The sequence below is a fragment of the Megalobrama amblycephala genome, linkage group LG9 (genome assembly GCF_018812025.1).
Source record: "Megalobrama amblycephala isolate DHTTF-2021 linkage group LG9, ASM1881202v1, whole genome shotgun sequence".
NCBI classification, from domain to species: Eukaryota; Metazoa; Chordata; class Actinopteri; order Cypriniformes; family Xenocyprididae; genus Megalobrama; species Megalobrama amblycephala.
The window spans coordinates 43,829,582-43,848,601 of NC_063052.1; the positions used below are offsets into that span (position 1 = coordinate 43,829,582).

Below are 19,020 nucleotides of genomic sequence, written 5' to 3' on the forward strand. Positions count from 1 at the left end.
GTCAGAGATCAAATGTGAATAAGGAATAACAAATTTATTCATTAAAAATTATAAAGACAAACAAATTCATTAAGTAATTAATAGTTAATAATAAAATCCAGAGTACTGTATCTATAGATGAAGATTCGGGATATACAGAAAGAAGGAACAAAATTAAGACATTTGCAGAATAAAATAGAAGAGAAGAAGCAGAAGAGCAAAGAAAAGCAAAGAAAAAGCTAAAGCATCAACAACTCGGTCCATTTTATACCATAAGCATAGGAAAACTTACATCCCACTCAAACTGATGTTTTGGTCTAATAAGAAAAGGTCAAATGGATTTATCCATTATGTCATAGACTGATCAGATGTCAAAAATAGATAAAAATAGATATAGGGGTTGTTTTGACCCCCTTAAGGGAATTTTGCAGATCTTACATTATCACATGTCAGCAGAAAATAGAAACAGACATATTTTGATATAAAAGGTACATCATTGAGTTCAAATGAGAAACTAATTCTGAAAACATAAAAGCTTCTGCAGTACTTGACAGACGTCCAATATCTGACCACAAACGTGTCGACATGACCTGTCACATTGAAACACTTGAAGAACAATATAACAAGCATACATACTCTTAAATATAAAATAAGAATAACCATAAGGGTACAATAAAACTTGAAATACTATAATACTGTACAAAAATAACTTTTCAATACTTGAAAATATGATGAGGATTAATATATATATATATATATATGAATCAAAAGTAATATTGATAAATCATAAGCCATAAATGATTAACATAAAATATGGATAAAATGCATGAATATGAATATCGACCATTTTGGATCCACCAGTCTTGAAAAATAAATATTTATTTTTGTAAAAAAAATCTCTTTTTTTGCCTTTAGTGTGTTAAATTGATTTACTTTACAACATAAAATATGAATACATTAATACTGATGCTGCTCCAAACAAAGGGCCGTTGCTGCGCATGCGCAGTGCGTCTGCTCTCCGGCCGCCGGGTGGCGCTGATGACGCTTGACGTCTTGATTTAACGCTTGATTTGTCCGGTTTGTTCTCTGGTCATTTGTTTCCGTGTTCTGATCTGCACAAGGACAAATTCTGTTTGATTGTGTTGCGGTTCGGTTCGATCAGCAGTGAGTTCGGTCATGGCTCGGCTGCTGCTGAGGGGCAGTTTGAGGGGGTATTTCACCTCGCCGCTGCGGATGGGATCTGACCAGGTACTGAAGGCTTTAGCTCCAGACGGACACGTGATTCCTGCGGTCTGTGAATGTGAATGAATGTCAGATTTCATCTGATCATGTTGCTGTGAATCACTCGAGAGATCTTCATTTACCCCTGTGCTCCTGAAGCAACAGCATTGCTCATGAATTAATGGACATTTTCTGTTTGAGGCGAATATTTTAGGGCTGCAGCATCTAAACTCGACAATGGAAATAATCGTCGATGCATTAGATTATCGATTAATCGCATGTGTCGCAAAAAGTCAGAATGGTGAGGCATAAGCGTTCAGAATCATGAGTTATTTCTATTCTGTTGGCGGAAACAAGCTTCCATACACTACTGATATTTTACAATTATAGCTTTATCTGCAAATGCTACAAAGTCACGTTATGATAAATACTATTTCAACTACATTATAATCTGTATTCGTTATCTTATGTAGTAGCGTAGCATACAGCGATTAGCCTGATAGCTTATCTTATACACACACTTGCTCTACATGCCTTCACAATCATCTTTGATGTAAATATGTTTTAATTAAGTGCTAAATATCCAAATATTTAAGTTATAAATAAACCAAATTAATGTTTAATTATTCACTTAAAAGTGCAATATGTAATATTTTTGCAGTAAAATATCCAAAAACCACTAGGCCAGTGTTATATATTTTGTTTGCAACTATTTGTAAATCGTGAGAAAATTGCAATGTTAACCGAGGCTGCGGGACGTGTGAGGAGCCGCCTGTCAATCGCGTCATACCCGCGTTACCCTCGGTTTCCGGTTTGATTTTGTAGAAACCATGAAAACACCTTTAATATTTACATGTTTTAATAGACAAGGGAACAACTGTTTTGATATATTTATAGACAGAAAACTAATTGCTGTTATATAGCTCAACACGTTTAGTCTTATTGTTTAAATCTAATTTTCTTGATGTTTTGTGAGTCTCATGCTTTATCATTCCTCAGAGAAAAACTGTTTTGTGAAGTAGCTAACATATCAGATGCAGCTTTATTTTTAGTAACAGTAATACAGCATTTTCTCCATCATACAATACGTTTTCAAATTAATTGCATGCCATTTATCAACACAAGCCATCCAGCATTTAATATGATATTGTAAAATCGATCAAATTAAAATTTTATATTTTTTAACATTTTTTTTTTTTAAATACAAATCTTTTTGTATTTTTTCATCCGATAATTGATTGATTGACTGACTATCAAAATAATCATTCATTGCAGCTTTGAAATATCACTGTGACTATAGAATGTTTTTATTAATCTTTGTATTGATCTGATCTGTCTCTCTCTCTCTCTCTCTCTCTCTCTCTCTCTCTCTCTCTCTCTCTCTCTCTCTCTCTCTCTCTCTCTCTCTGTCTGTAGCTGGGTGAGATGGGCTCAGGAGCCGGTAAAGGCGGAGGAGCCGGCGGGTCGGTGCGGGAGGCCGGAGGAGCGTTCGGTAAGAAGCAGGCGGCGGAGGAGGAGCGCTACTTCAAGTGAGTTTGAATCATGTTATCTGTGGTCACGTCATGCCAAAGTGATCGCTTAACATGAACAAATAAAATAGAGTAACCTAACCAGGTAAAGCCTGAATGTGTCAGCACCAGTAGTAAGTAATAATAATAATAAAGCACTAATAAACCTGTGAAATAATAATTCACAGGCAGAAGGAGAAGGAGCAGCTGGCGGCTCTGAAGAAACACCATGAAGAAGAAATCGACCATCACAAGAAGGAGATCGAGCGTCTGCAGAGAGAGATCGACAGACACAAGGGCAAGATCCGAAAACTCAAACACGACGACTGAAGCCCGTCTTCATCTTCATCATCATCACTCCCTGTGCCTGAGAGAGCCTCTGTCTGCCTGTAACCAGTGCTTTATCAATAAATGTTTGCAAAAATCCGCTGTCTTCAGAGTAGAACGAGTATGAAATGATTTGCATATGAAAATAAACTGAGTTTATCTGAAAGCTGGTGTGATATTTTAAGGTACGGCGTCAGTCCAACATGAGGAAAATCTTTCTTAACTGAAATAACATTTCTAATATTGATTAAAGGGCAGTTCTTCACTGATTCAGCAATACTGAGTCTTTCTAACAACTCACTGAATTCAATAAGTGATTTTCAGCAATAACAGTATTGATTGTTTACATTTATGCTTTTATCCAAAGTAAATTACATACAATAGATAATATAATAAAAATAAGCAGTTCGTCACAGAGCCATGCATGTTCACACTGACACAGAGCTGGACTAGAACACTAGGAATAATGAGATCCTAATTGAATCACGTGATCTTATTATTTTATATCTTCACAGGAGAAACGCAGATCGGTTGTTTTCCGTGTGAATCCTCCTGAGAGCCGCAGATCTTGTTTTTATTTATTAATGTTTCGTCATGAATAGCATAATATTTGACCCCGACGTGATTTGAACACGCAACCTTCTGATCTGGAGTCAGACGCGCTACCGTTGCGCCACGAGGTCACTGCAGTCCGTTAAGGCTCGAGCCCAGATGACGACAGCAGAACCGAAACAAAACAAACACGTCATTGGATCCACACACAGCTGACGCATGCGCGCTCTTGGCAAACAAGTTCACTAAATCCTTCATGAAATCGATCCTGTTAATTCCTCTGAGATGCTCGTGTTGTGTCTTTTATTCCAGTCCACTTGTTTTGATTGTAACATAACATTTTCAGTCAACCACTCCTTTGTTCGCTAAGAAATTATTTTTTTATTGTGAAAACTCTGATCAATTATCTCTTGAATGTTTCCAACTTCATTAAATAAAATCAAATAAAAATGGTTTAAATCTCCATTGTGCTTCCGATATTTCTTCTTGAAATCAACTAATTACATCCCTCAGATTTATATAAAAAATAATTGCCTAAAAGTACCAGACTGTAATGCTTTATTTATTTATTTATGTCTTATTTATTTACAAATTTATTTATGTTATTGAACCTTATTGGAGATATGAATATGTTAAAAAAAAATACCAGAGAAAACTTGACTGAAGGGTCTTAAATTCTCTACATTCATCTACTCGTTTATCCAATTTAATTATTTTTTCGTTTCTCTTGAGTCGCTTGACTGAGCACATCATATATATTTTCTCGGACTCTTTATATCTAATTATGCAGATTTTATAATTTGTCAGATGCGGTTGTGAACGCGGATTCCCTGCCCCTCCCACTACGTCCTCGCTCCCGCGTTCCGTGCGTCATGACGCAGCCGGTCCGCCGCGCGAGGAAGTGGCGCTGTTGTTTGAGCGACGGGACCGTCTCGCTCTGTCTCGTGGGTTCATCTGAAGAGCTTTTATCGTGTTTCGGTGAGTTCTGCCGTTCATGAACGAGGACTGACCGCGCTCAACAGCTCTCTCGTGCCGTCCGGTCAACATAATCGCGGTGAGTGCGCTCGGCCTGCTGTGTTTTTGGCGGGTTTGTCCGGTTTGAATTGTGTCTGTCTCGCGCCGCTGCTGCTGCTGTAGGCCGCGCGCGGCGCGGGAATCTCCGTCTGTCCGGTCTGGCGGTTTAACGGGTTTATTGTGCGAGCTGCGGGAGGTGTGACGGGTAACGGGTGTCACATGTGAGCTAGAGATCAATAACGGCCCGTTACGAGCTCAGATGTGCACACATTCATGCGCGTTAGCATCGCGTGCTGCTAGCCTCATGCGCGAGGGGGGCGGATCAGTGTGTGTGTGTGTGTGTGTGTGTGTGTGTGTGTGTGTGTGTGTGTGCGCGCGCGCGCTTTATCAGTGTGTTTTATGAACGTGAGCACGTGTGTGTGTGTGTGTGTGTGTTTCTGTCTGTTTCAGTCAAGTGGATTCACAGAGTAAATATATGCTAATGATCAATCTGGGTTCAGTATTGAGATATGCTGTGTGTGTGTGTGTGTGTGTGTGTGTGTGTGCGCGCGCGCGGTTAGCTGTAATTACAGTATAAATCATAAATGTTTTTTTAACATGGAGATGATCAGATGTTTATGTAATTATGCGAATACAATCAACCATCACAAGCTTCTGTCAGATAAACCCAGAACAGTGTTTAATAACCCAGTTTGTTTAAAAGATCTTTACAAACTGTACATGTTTAATGTGGATCTTCTGTTGCTCCTTCATGAACTTCTACAGAAGTTTAGTTTAGTAGAGTTTATTCTCATTGACTGAACATTATTGACTGATTCTCTCTCTGTCTCTCTCTCTCAGAGTAATGGCTGCTGAGGTCAATGGCAGCTCTGGTCTGGCCAAAGAAGAAGAAGAGCCCATGGACGTGTCGGTCACACACTCGGAGAACTACCAGACGCTGCTGGACGCCGGACTGCCGCAGAAGGTCGCCGAGAGCCTGGACAACATCTTTCAGACCGGTCAGTCCGTCTGGAGCTGATAGCACCCAAATCAGTTTAGTGCGATTATCAAATCACAGAGGCTGATTTAGTAAATATAATGGTAAATGTTTGGTACGTTGTATTTTAAATCACGCAGCCCTAGTTAGTGGACTGTTGATGTCACATCCTGATGCTGCAGATGATCACTCGCTCTGAGACGCTGAGGGCAGGTGTGTGTGAACGAGTGCTGTGTGTGTGTTCAGGTCTGGTGGCGTACGCGGATCTGGACGAGCGGGCGCTGGACGCGCTGCGGGAGTTCAATGAGGAGGGGGCGCTGTCGGTGCTGCAGCAGTTCAAGGAGTCGGACCTCTCACATGTGCAGGTGAAGCAGACCGTCCTTCTGTTGTCATTCATACTGCTGTCATGTGCTCAACCTGCCCTCCGATCGCTTGCAGAACAAGAGCGCCTTCCTGTGCGGCGTGATGAAGACGTACCGACAGAGGGAGAAGCAGGGCAATAAAGTGCAGGAGTCGACGAAAGGCCCCGACGAGACCAAGATAAAGGTCAGGAGGTGTTCTTCATCACAGATACGGTCAGTGTTTCTGATCTGATCCGAGCTTCTCTCTGACTCTCAGGCTCTGCTGGAGAGGACGGGGTACACTCTGGACGTCACTACAGGACAGCGGAAGTACGGCGGCCCGCCTCCAGAGGAAGTGTTCTCCGGCCCGCAGCCGGGCATCGGCACCGAGGTCTCGCTTCGTCGTCAGACACGTGCAGTTGTGTTTCTGTCTGTGCTGAGCGCTTCTGGTGACGTGTGTTTGTGTGTCACCGCAGGTGTTTGTGGGTAAGATCCCGCGGGACCTGTACGAGGACGAGCTGGTTCCTCTGTTTGAGAAGGCCGGTCCGATCTGGGATCTGAGGTTAATGATGGATCCGCTCACTGGGCAGAACCGCGGATACGCCTTCATCACCTTCTGCAGCAAAGAAGCGGCGCAGGAAGCTGTCAAACTGGTACGTGTGTTTCACTCTGTGTGATCATGTGATCGAGTCTAGAAACATTTATACAGTACGGACTAGGGCTGGGTAAAAAATATCGATCTCTCGATTTTAATCGATTCTCATTTTTACGAACTGATATTGATTCTTAAATCCCAAGAATCGATTAGTCTAGTCTGTTTTCAGTTGATGAATGAGCAGAATATGTAGCTCCTCCCATCCAATAAATCACAATAATCTTTGTTACTTTTGATATGAAGCAAAGTCTCAGATTTCAAATGTCGTCCATCTTATTATGAGATTCAAAAAATAAATACCGTTTTGGCGCTGTTTAATGTGGCGTGACGGATCGCTTTAGCGCCTCAGTTAAAGAGAAGCATGTGATCATCCTCTCCTCTGCTTTAATACCAGTTACAGCGAAATAAACATGAACATCTGAAGGTATGTTAAAATATACAGTACAACTTCCTGAAATCCGTATCATGTCTCGTGTAATCGCTCAATCAGTGCTTCAACCTCGGAAAGACTCAATAAAACAGCTTCAGTGTCACGTGACGTCACATTTACCTCAGAAAAACATATTCAGTGACCATAAACTCATTAGTCAGCTAGAAAAGTGAACTCTAGAAAGATAAATATAGCTATGCACCGTTACATATTCATTATAATCTTTAATGTTCTTCAATATTTAATGCATGTTTGAATAAATCAGTTATGACAGCCGCGATTTAAATGTTTATATTTAAAAAAAAAAAAACGAATTGGAGTAGAAATATGATTATGTAATTCTTAAAGTTTATTTATAATAAAAACATCATTGAGTGTAAATTTAAGTGTTTGTATATAAATAAGTTAATTTAACCTTCAGTATTATTACAGTAGCACCAGCTGACTCTCATGTGTAGTTTACAGCATTAGTGAGAGATTTTTTACTCTAGAAAATTTGCCATGTGCTGAAACTGAAATACTACATCCAAAATAATCGATATCGTAAATGAATCGAAAGCATGTGAATATTATTGTGAATAGTATCGAATGGTGAAAATTGTCGATACCCAGCCCTAGTACAGACTGATTCAGAGCCGCTTCACTGTAATAACAGGAAAATAACACAATTAATGATGCCAATATATAAATATAAAGCAGCTCTAAAAAGACAACGGTTATAAATGTATTAAATGATACTATCAGTGTCTCTGTTTCCCCTCAGTGTGATAACTACGAGATCCGCTCGGGGAAATATCTGGGCGTCTGCATCTCTGTGGCCAATAACCGGCTGTTCGTTGGGTCCATCCCCAAGAACAAGACCCGGGAGAGTATCCTGGAGGACTTCGGCAAAGTCACAGGTGGGGTCCTGAAGCGCTGTCGTGTGGACGAGTGTCCTGTGGCCCAGGCTGATGTGTGTGTGTGTGTGTGTGTGTTTCAGAGGGTCTGCAGGAAGTGATTCTCTACACGCAGCCGGACGACAAGAAGAAGAACCGCGGCTTCTGTTTTTTGGAGTATGAGGATCATAAATCGGCGGCTCAGGCCCGCCGCAGGCTCATGAGCGGGAAGGTGAAGGTTTGGGGGAACCCTGTGACCGTGGAGTGGGCCGACCCTGTCGCCGAACCCGACCCCGAGGTCATGGCCAAGGTGAGCCGCTCCACACGCTTCTCTGCTGCGTGTTGATTACATGATACAGTTGGACTTCGATTCACAAGCTTACGGTTCAGTTCCAAGTCTCGCTTCATGTAGTCATGTATCAGGGTCAGTACGTCTCTCTGAAGTAAAGCTGTGAACTCGACCTGTCAGTCTCATTACTATCACAGGCTAAGATTAGTTTTGTACACAAGCATTTAAATTGCACAAAAGGCTTTTTTAGTTGTTAATATTATTATGTTATAATAATTTAAAGATGTAATTATTTCTACTTTTAATACATTTTTGAATTGTAACATTTATACGTTGGATGTCATAAACGGATTTATTTGAACCTGAAATACTGAAGAAATTACAGAATTATAATGAATATGTAATATAGTGCATATATGTATAAAAACATTTTGTAACTATGGAGTTTGTTCACTGAACGTCTTTCCTGAGGTAAATGTGACGTTACGTGACATGATTGTTCTCCAGCTGTTTTATTGACGTCTGATTGATCGATCACATGACACATGTTCTGTATCGTCTGATGTTCATTCATGTTTATTTGCTGCTGTAACTAGTACTAAAGAGCAAGAGATGATCGGTTCATGATCTGTCACCACACATTAAAGACACAAAAACTAATTTACTGACTGAATTTAGTGATGAAACCGACAGAATTTGAAAGCTGAGACTTTGTTTCATATCAAAAGTATCACAAAGATTATTGTGATTATTAGATGGCAGGAGCTACAAATAATGTTTAGTGAAGTTTTGTTCACGCATCGACTGAAAACAGCACTAAAAGATCAATCTTGGGATTTTAAGAATCAATATCAGTTCATCAGAATGAGAATCGATTCAATATTTTCAACCCAGCTATAATCTCTAGTAGGGCTGGGTAAAAAATATTGATTTCCCGATTTTAATCGATTCTCATTTTTATGAACCGGTATCGATTCTTAAATCTAGTCTGTTTTCAGTTGATGAATGAGCAGAATATGTAGCTCCTCCCATCCAATAAATCACAATAATCTTTGTTACTTTTGATATGAAGCAAAGTCTCAGATTTCAAATGTCGTCCATCTTATTATGAGATTCAAAAAATAAATACCGTTTTGGCGCTGTTTAATGTGGCGTGACAGATCGCTTTAGCACCTCAGTTAAAGAGAAGCATGTGATCATCCTCTCCTCCGCTTTAATACCAGTTACAGCGAAATAAACATGAACATCTGAAGGTATGTTAAAATATACAGTACAACTTACTGAAATCCGTATCATGTCTCGTGTAATCGCTCAATCAGTGCTTCAACCTCGGAAAGACGTCAGTAAAACAGCTTCAATGTCACGTGACGTCACATTTACCTCAGAAAAACATATTCAGTGACCATAAACTCATTAGTCAGCTAGAAAAGTGAACTCTAGAAAGATAAATATAGCTATGCACCGTTACATATTCATTATAATCTTTAATGTTCTTCAATATTTAATGCATGTTTGAATAAATCAGTTCTGACAGCCGCGATTTAAATGTTTATATTTAAAAAAAACAAACAAATTGGAATAGAAATATGATTATGTAATTCTTAACTTTATAATAAAAACATTGAGTGTAACATTGAGTGTTTGTATATAAATAAGTTAATTTAACCTTCAGTATTATTACAGTAGCATCAGCTGACTCTCATGTGTAGTTTACAGCTTTAGTTGAGAGATTTTGTTCCTCTAGAAAATTTGCCATGTGCTGAAACTGAAATACTACATCCAAAATAATCGAATCAAATCGTAATTGAATCGAATCGAAAGCATGTGAATAGTAATTGTGAACCCAGCCATAATCTCTAGTCTGTAGTGTTCACTCACACAGAGTCCTGAATCATGGAATGAACAGTTGTTTTCATTAACTCATGTTCACTAATGGGACTTTGTTTTAAATGGTTAGTATAATATCACATGAGCGTCTGAATGCAGGAAACCGAAGCGCCTCGTCTAATGATCGTCTGTCCCATCAGGTCAAGGTGCTGTTTGTGCGTAAGCTGGCCACGCCGGTCACAGAGGAGCTGCTGGAGAAGACCTTCTCTCAGTTTGGCAAACTGGAGCGCGTCAAGAAGCTCAAAGACTACGCCTTCGTTCACTTTGAGGAGCGAGACGCTGCCGTCAAGGTACAGCACCTGAACCGGTGTTTTCATTCATCACAGTAATGGAAATGTGTTGAACACCATAATACATATATTACCTTTAATCATACATTGTACATGCAGATCTGTTACCAAAACATGACATGAATGAATACAGTTTCAAGTATTGATTTCATTATTTCTGCAAATGGCTAATAAGTAAACAAAAATAAATAAATAAAATTATGCCGAAATGAGTAACAGGGTTATAGATTCAGTCAAAATTCTTAATTCAAAATTATAAACAAGGGAGAAACATTTAATAAATTTATTTCTCACAAATTTGAGATTTGTCTAAAAAATTAAACATACAGTAAATGTAAAATATTGTTTGATTTCGTTGATGACATTGGCACAGAGGCTGAGCTGTGGTTAACTCTGAATGCTGTAACTTATCATTTCTGTCTTTTCTGTACAAGTTGAGAAAATGAGATTGTTTGCTTGAGGTGTTCTCGGTCATGTGTTTGTTTGCAGGCGATGCAGGAGATGAACGGGAAAGAACTGGGCGGCGAGGAGATCGAGACACACATCGACACACACACAGACACACACACACACACACACACAGACACACACTGACACAGACACGAAGACACACCTCACAGACACACATCACACACACACAGACACACACAGACACACACACACACAGACACAGACACACACACAGACACAGACACAGACACAGACACAGACACACACTCACACACACACACACAGACACAGACACAGACACACACTCACACACAGACACAGACACACACACACACAGACACACACTCACACACACACACACACACAGACACACACACACACAGACACACACACACAGACACAGACACACACACACACACACACACAGACACACACTCACACACACACAGACACAGACACAGACACACACACACACACACACACAGACACACACTCACACACACAGACACAGACACACACACACAGACACAGACACAGACACACACACACACAGACACACACTCACACACACACACACACACAGACACACACTCACACACACACACACACACACACACACACACACACACACACACACACACACAGACACAGACACACACACACACACAGACACAGACACACACACACACAGACACACACACACACACAGACACACTCACACACAGACACACACACACACACAGACACACACACACAGACACACACACACACACACACAGACACACACACACACACACACACACACACACAGACACACACACACACACACACACACACACACACACAGACACACACACACACACACACACACACACACACACAGACACACACACACACACACACACACACACAGACACACACACACACACACACACACACACAGACACACTCACACACAGACACACTCACACACAGACACACACACACACACACACACACACACAGGCTTCTGTTGTTCGTACAGCTGGTTGTTCTTACTACAAGGTGCGGCCAGATTTTTTGCAGGCAAAATCCGCTCATTTCATTAAGAATCCATGCTATTGGGAATTTTATTTAAGGACAAAAGATTTTGCCCACGGGGATTTCACGTGGTTCGGCTGGTCGCGTGAATTCACCGCTCTGAACAACAGAAACCTGCTGGGTTTGAAAGTGCCGTCTGTGTCAGCAGTGATTCATACGCTATTATATTATATAATAGACCTTTATTGCCTGCAAAATTTCACAGAAAGTGAGCTAATGTGATGCACCCTGACAGAAAAGTTAGCTTAACTAACAATGAATGACACTTGTAAAGCACTTAATATTCTTTGTTAGTGTTATTTTCAGCATTTACTAATACATTAACATTAATGCACTGTGAACTAACATGAACAATTGTATTTTTATTAGCTTTTATTAATAAAAGTTGTAAAAAATGCATTACTTATTGCTCAAGTTAGCTAATGCGTTAGTAAAGTGTTTCCTAAACTTTATTTTTATACTGTTTTTACAAATGAGGACGTCCCTAAAGGAGGTTTATGGGTAGAATTTGTCTTGAGAATATGGTACAAACGCCCTGCTGTGTCTCCGTTTCCTCCTGTGCAGGTATGACGACTACTACTATTACCCTCCTCCTCGCATGCCTCCTCCGGGGCGCGGCCGCGGGCGTGGCGGCCGAGGCGGTTACGCTTACCCGCCCGATTACTACGGTTACGAGGAGTACTACGACGACTACTACGGTTACGATTACCACGACTACCGGGGCGGCTACGACGACCCCTATTACGGCTACGACGACGGCTACACCATGAGGGGGCGGGGCAGTCGTGGCAGCCGCGGAGCTCCGCCTCCTCCCAGAGCCCGCGCGGCGCCGCCCACCCGCGGCAGGGGCGGGTATCCTCCGAGGGGCGGGGCTCCCATGGGGCGGGGCGTGGCGGCCGCGGAGGGCGGGGCGGGCCCTTCCAGCCTCCCAGGGGCCGCGGCACCCGAGGCGCTCGAGGGAACCGCGGCGGCAATGTGGGCGGGAAGAGGAAGGCCGACGTGTTCAACCAGCCGGACTCCAAACGCCGCCAGACCGCCAACCAGCAAAACTGGGGCTCGCAGCCCATCGCCCAGCAGCCCCTGCAGCAGGGCTCCGACTACGCCTCCAGCTACGGTTACAGCAACGACACGCTCGAGTTCTCCCAGGATTCCTACGGCCAGCAGTGGAAGTAGGAGCGCCTGCGCCACCTGACACCCACCCGCCCTCTTCCTGAGAAACAAGATCGTGATTGGCCAGCAGTGTTTGTTTGACTTTTCTATCCTCCAATAGCCCCGTAGATTCTGTCCGTGGCCCTGAAGAGCCGCACGGCTCTGAAACAGACCACTTTTATCCCTACATCCTCCTTGTTTTAAAGTCCACGATGAACATTTTAAAAGAAGACACTGATACTTCCGTGTGAGAGGACGTTCAAATCATGAAATGGCCTTCCAGAAAGATGTGTTGTCCTTCCCACAGTCCTCCGTTCTCCTCGTCTCTTTCTCTTTCTCTCAGTACTAGTGGCTTAGGGACTCGCTTGTAAATAATGGCTGTTGACTAGAGCTTCGTTTCAGCGTTTTGTTTTCTTTTCCTTTGTTTTTTGCAGAAGTGGAGAAAAGAATCCACGAGAAGGAAAAAAAAGAGTTTTGTAGCAGGATTTGCTGTTTAAGTGTCTGTTTAGCATTTCTAGAAGTAGTTGAATTGTGTTTTTTAAAAACTGATATACTGATATTATAACTTCAGATGTTTTTTTCCATTTGGGATTTGCTGGTGAGGGTTTTGGTCTGGCTTACCTTAAGAGCTACGGCCGGCTGGTCTGATGTTTGTATTTATAACTTTTATTTTTTGTTTGTTCAGTTTCAATAAAACTCAATCGAGCAACTTCCACTGGTTCCGGGAACTTTCCGTTCTGTGTGATGATGATGATGATGACGAGTGACCGAACGCTTCAGTTGATCACGTGCACAGCTCGAACTGTTAGCTGTCATTCTGAACTCGCTGTACGTCGACACTAACCCATCAATGGTTGCCTTTTTGATCTTGTATTTATATTTTAATGCAGTTCTCACACTTGCCTAATTTCCCATCAACCAATTGATCGCAGTAAAGATGAAGTCTGAATAAGAAACGCACACGCAACGTTTCTCCAGCACTTCAAATGTAATTTTTCAAACATTATTCGTTCATCCACCCCATTTGTAAAGCTGAACATTTTAAGAAATCCAACATTTGATTGAAAACACTAATTTAAAAATTAATCATCAGATGGCGTCAGATGACCATTTATTGGCTCATTATTGGCCATTTCCTGTAATAGTTTTCACTCAGTTTTTAAACATGAAATCACTAGGTTTAAAGATATATTTTGTCAAGGTGAAGTATGAAGTACTCACACAATCTCATGAAAAACAATAACATTTCTTGAATGAAGCGAGCGCCGCTCTATAATCACTGAAGCTGTCAGTGCAGCACAAGATCAATGATTTCAGCACATTTTATTCAGTGAATCTAAAGTGCACAATCAGTCTTTGAAAACTGATGGTCAAATTGAATTTTGCTGAGGAGGAACAATGTTTTTATGTTTGAATAACTAAATTAATGGTAGGCTTGACTTATTTAAGTGACTATATCCTAATTATAAACTAAATATTACACCATTGATGCTGTTTAAGCTGCCTCAGGACACTGAAGATACCGACACACCAACGAGTGACATTTCACCGGAAGTTTTCCAGCTGGTTTATATTATTGCGGAAGTTCTTAAGAACGTTCAGTGCAGATGGTCAGTTCATATGAGAGTCTTCAGTCGTGTTTGTTTGAGTTTAGGCACATTCACATCTGAACAGACGAAATTCCATTTTCTGATATTCAGAATTAGCATTTTAACTAGTTATTAAAATTATTAAAAGTCAAATCGGCTTACAAAGCTAATACATGGCATTGCCAATCTCTACTAGTGAAAAATGCAGTTACAGTTATCAAAAATAATACTTTTTACTAGTAGAAATGTAATTATTGCTATCAAGAACTCTATTTCTGTGAGCCATTGTTGATATCAGTTGTGTTTGTACTAGTGGAAATGTAAATCCTAATCTCAAGAATTTTAAGAAAATGTAGCTGGCTTGCCATACACTAGTGTTGACTAGCAGAGATTCGGAGATTTGATTTTACAGTCCAATGATTCTTGAATTCTCCCTCAGAAAATGACTTTGTTTCAAATGATTCTTGTTTCTGGGCTTCATTCACTCAGACTACACAGATTTCATGTTTACTCATTCTACTTTTAAAATATTCATATTATATTAATATTGATTCAAATATGACCTGTGTTTCTAGAACTGAATGAGTGAGAATTTAATATATTATCGTCAGTATTTGCCATGCGGGCCGAGGACTTTTATTTTGTGAAGTGACGTGATATCCGCCGGCGTCACAGCAGCAAGATGGCGGCGGGCGGTAGCGGCGAAGATGCGTTTCAGACCTTTTACACAGAGGTGAGCCTGAAAGAACAAAACACACATTACACACACATTCATGAACAAAACCGAGTGAACACACACAGATGAGAAGCGGCGAGTCACACACACACACGAACACACACGGGCTGTGTGTCAAACCACAGAGCTCCCTATCTAGACAACACCATCATTCACAACACCCGCTGATTAATGACGATCATGAGCCCTAATGAACATTACTGTAACCATTCAAATCTCACTCATTACCTTCTGCTTCTGTGTGTACTGATTGTGTGCTTAATAAAGGCTGTTTTTATTATTTTCCTGGCAGTTAATCACATTTACCTCATCATCACAGTAATGAATGCGTGTTTTTACTTTACTGTAGTGACAGTCAATGAATAAACCCACAGTGAAAAAACACAACTGCAACAAAAGAGTTTCTTGAGCAGCAAATCATCATATTAGAATGATTTCTGAAGGATCATGTGACACTGGAGTAATGATGCTGAAAATTCAGAGGAATAAATTACACTTTCACTATATATTCACATAGAAAACAGCTGATTTACACTGGAATAATATTTCACTGTCTTTGATCAAATAAACACAGCTTTGATGAGCAGAAGAGACTCTTTCAAAGAAACTGTGGTGTCATGTGATGTGTCATGTGATTGCGTCTCGTTCGGCAGGTGAAGCAGATCGAGAAGCGCGACTCGGTTTTGACCTCCAAACAGCAGATCGACCGGTTACTGCGACCCGGAGCTTCATACTTCAATCTCAACCCGTTTGAGGCGAGTCCGTCTGACGCTCTTCACGTCCAGTCGCTGCATCACAGACGAGCATCATGGGATTGATGTGTGTTTTATCTGTGCAGGTGCTTCAGATCGACCCCGAGGCCACAGACGAGGAGCTGAAGAAACGCTTTCGACAGGTAGACCTTCTCACACACACACGCACACACACACACACACTGTTGGCTCATCATTGGGTTAAAGGGACAGTTCACCCAAAAATGAAAATTCTATCATCATTTACTCACCCTCAGGTTGTTACAAATTTGTATAAATTTCTTTGTTCTGTTGAACACAATGAAAGATATTTGGAAGATTTGTAACAACTTGAGGGTGAGTAAATGATGATAGAATTTTCATTTTTGGGTGAACTGTCCCTTTAAGAACGCTCAGTGTGTGTGTCCTCAGAGTCTCACTGTCCGTCTGTCCTCAGCTGTCCATCCTCGTCCATCCAGACAAGAACCAGGATGATGTGGATCGAGCCCAGCAGGCGTTTGAAGGTAAACCACAGCAGACATGATGTTTGTGATGATGACCGGAGTCTCCTGTGTGTTTAACGTCGAGTGTGTGTGCGCGTGTGTGTGTGTGTGTGTGTGTGTGTGTGTGTGTGTGTTCAGCCGTTGATAAGGCCTATAAGATGCTGCTGGAACCGGACCAGAAGAAGAAAGCGCTGGACGTGATCCACGCGGGGAAGGAGTACGTGGAGCACATGGTGAGACGCACGTGATCACGTGATGCTCTCAGTCGCACAGTGACGTCACGCCTCAGTGTTCACGTGTGTGTTTCATGTGTCAGATGAGCCAGAAGAAGAAGCAGCTGAAGAAGGACGGGAAGCCCATCGATGTGGAGGAGGACGACCCGGAGGCGGTACGGACACACCTGAACGCTTTCTTCTGCTTGTTTTAGTCCATAACATGTCAGGATCTGATCATAAAGATGTTCTGATGAAGGAATCATGTGACTCATATTTTTATGACAGCTGAACACATTTACACTCAAATTCAGATTAATGTTGAATCAGATCTTGCAGTGAAGCGTCAGTCTCTGGTGACGTATGCAGGATTATCCAATCAGTGAGTGAGGTTTAAGCTCCGCCCTGCAGCTCACACTCATCTGCATACACTGTTGAGAGCCACGCCCACATCGCATCAGCCAATCAACAGCCAGAACACAGAACATTCTTTCTATAATCTGTTAGACTCAGATGAGTGTCACAATCCAGAAGATCTGCTTGTTTCATCTCGACTTCATGATGCGAAACAGGCTTTATTTAATTGAGTCAAACTCGGTGTGAAATATAACCAGATGTTTTTCACAGCTTTCATGTTTCCTGTGCAGCGTTGAGCTGTTAACATTGAGTTTGTGTGTCTGTAGTTCAGGCAGGCGGTTTATAAACAGACCATGAAACTCTTCGCCGAGCTGGAGATCAAGAGAAAAGAGCGAGAAGCAAAAGACATGCATGAACGGTAAAACACACACACACACACTGCAAACTTCATCAAATATGAGAGCGAGAGGCTGAATTTGAGCTGTACAGCAGCTCTACAGAAGACAGTCATTATTCAGATCAGTTTTGTTCTCGTCTGATAGTGTCGGTGCCGCTAAATCAGTAAAATACCGCACACATCTTTGATTGCAGGAAGAGACAAAGAGAAGAAGAGATCGAGACGCAGGAGCGAGCCAAGAGAGAGCGAGAGTGGCAGAAGAACTTTGAGGTTCGGCAGCTCAGCGATTCGTCAGACGTGTGCGTGAAGCTCCGTGTTTCATCGTGTGTTTTCTCTCCTCAGGAGACGCGCGACGGCCGCGTGGACAGCTGGAGGAACTTCCAGGCCAAAGGCAAGACTAAGAAAGAGAAGAAGAACCGGACCTTCCTGAAGCCGCCCAAAGTGAAGATGGAGCAGCGCGAGTGAAAGACGGACGTCGCGTGACGCTCGTTCTGTACATATCCGTGAGGAATTGTGATTGTTTGCGTCGAGCTTCATGTCGTGTATAGAGACAAACAAACATTGACAGTTTTTCTTCTTGTTTTATTCCTGACATGGTGTTTTTCTTCTGCAAATAAACATTTGTTTGTAGATGTTTAGTTGTAGTTTTTATATTGTAAACAATTAAACCATTGTTTTTGTCCGACTGTATGAGGTTTCTATTATTCAGCTGTTTGTTTGTTTGTGAGCGGAAGAATTTTAATATTAAATGGATGAATCTAGAGTTGGTGCTTCACAATCTGTACTTTTTTTTGGGGTGTTGGTGGGGGGGTATTATATAACTAGGGTTAGGGTGACCCTATACCCCAAAAAACACAAATAAATAAAAAATAGTATGGTGATGGACAGCACCTCAGACTGTCTGTTATATTTGAACAAAAATGAGTTTGTGCAGATAGTTTTAATCAGCATGAACAAATATCTGCAAAATAAGTTAGAATCCAAAGTTGCTGAATTATTGAGTCTGTCGGAATTATTGTAAATATGAGTTAGAGTCAGATATTGGAAATGAACACCCTCTCAAGTCATATTTACTGCTGGGTTTCCTGGTTAAAAATTACAGAAATTCCTAGTTGTAATTTTTCTAGTTGGAAATTCCTAGTCGGAGTTTCTTAGGAAACTCGTTGATATATTTGATACCTCGAGTTTCCGAGTTGGGCATGCTATTAAACATGGAGGGGTGAACGACTACTGGTTTTTCCACAACAACTTCATCGCCTTATTGAAGGAGTGCATATTTACATTTATGAATATTGTATGTTTTTATAAACAAGCTTGTAATCACGACTTCAGAAGTGTAGTTCCGACAGCACGTGAAGGCAGTGTGCTCTTCGTCAAATAGAGCTGGACTCGATCACATAATGACGCTGTTCGTCCTGCAGGTGGCGCTAAAATGAAACTGATGAGCTTCAGTCTGGGACAAATCAAGTTTG

At 41.4% G+C, this 19,020-nt stretch overlaps 3 protein-coding genes and 1 non-coding gene across 4 annotated transcripts; 3 read left to right on the plus strand and 1 right to left on the minus strand.

Annotated features, from left to right (window-relative positions):
- Nucleotides 1-1,038: 1,038 nt before the first annotated feature.
- Nucleotides 1,039-3,201, plus strand: atp5if1a (ATP synthase inhibitory factor subunit 1a). Its single transcript, XM_048203469.1, has 3 exons — nt 1,039-1,227; nt 2,617-2,729; nt 2,897-3,201. The coding sequence occupies exons 1-3, from the start codon at nt 1,156-1,158 to the stop codon at nt 3,036-3,038; spliced, it is 327 nt and encodes a 108-aa protein (XP_048059426.1). The 5' UTR covers nt 1,039-1,155; the 3' UTR covers nt 3,039-3,201.
- A 445-nt stretch (nt 3,202-3,646) lies between these two features.
- On the minus strand, nt 3,647-3,718 carry trnaw-cca. Its single transcript has one exon. It is a non-coding gene; the product is annotated as a tRNA-Trp (tRNA).
- Nucleotides 3,719-4,417: 699 nt separating this feature from the next.
- Nucleotides 4,418-13,736, plus strand: LOC125276284 (heterogeneous nuclear ribonucleoprotein R-like). The gene is given in 12 exon segments (XM_048203785.1): nt 4,418-4,641; nt 5,442-5,599; nt 5,824-5,942; nt 6,016-6,123; nt 6,196-6,309; nt 6,395-6,571; nt 7,767-7,902; nt 7,983-8,188; nt 10,195-10,344; nt 10,834-10,897; nt 12,393-12,755; nt 12,758-13,736. Coding segments are annotated over 11 exon segments (1,881 nt in total). The 5' UTR covers nt 4,418-4,641; nt 5,442-5,445; the 3' UTR covers nt 13,048-13,736.
- A 1,457-nt stretch (nt 13,737-15,193) lies between these two features.
- On the plus strand, nt 15,194-18,311 carry dnajc8 (DnaJ (Hsp40) homolog, subfamily C, member 8). Its single transcript, XM_048203474.1, has 9 exons — nt 15,194-15,345; nt 16,002-16,103; nt 16,187-16,243; nt 16,537-16,603; nt 16,721-16,815; nt 16,899-16,970; nt 17,478-17,569; nt 17,743-17,818; nt 17,891-18,311. The coding sequence occupies exons 1-9, from the start codon at nt 15,295-15,297 to the stop codon at nt 18,011-18,013; spliced, it is 735 nt and encodes a 244-aa protein (XP_048059431.1). The 5' UTR covers nt 15,194-15,294; the 3' UTR covers nt 18,014-18,311.
- The last annotated feature ends 709 nt before the right edge of the window (nt 18,312-19,020 follow it).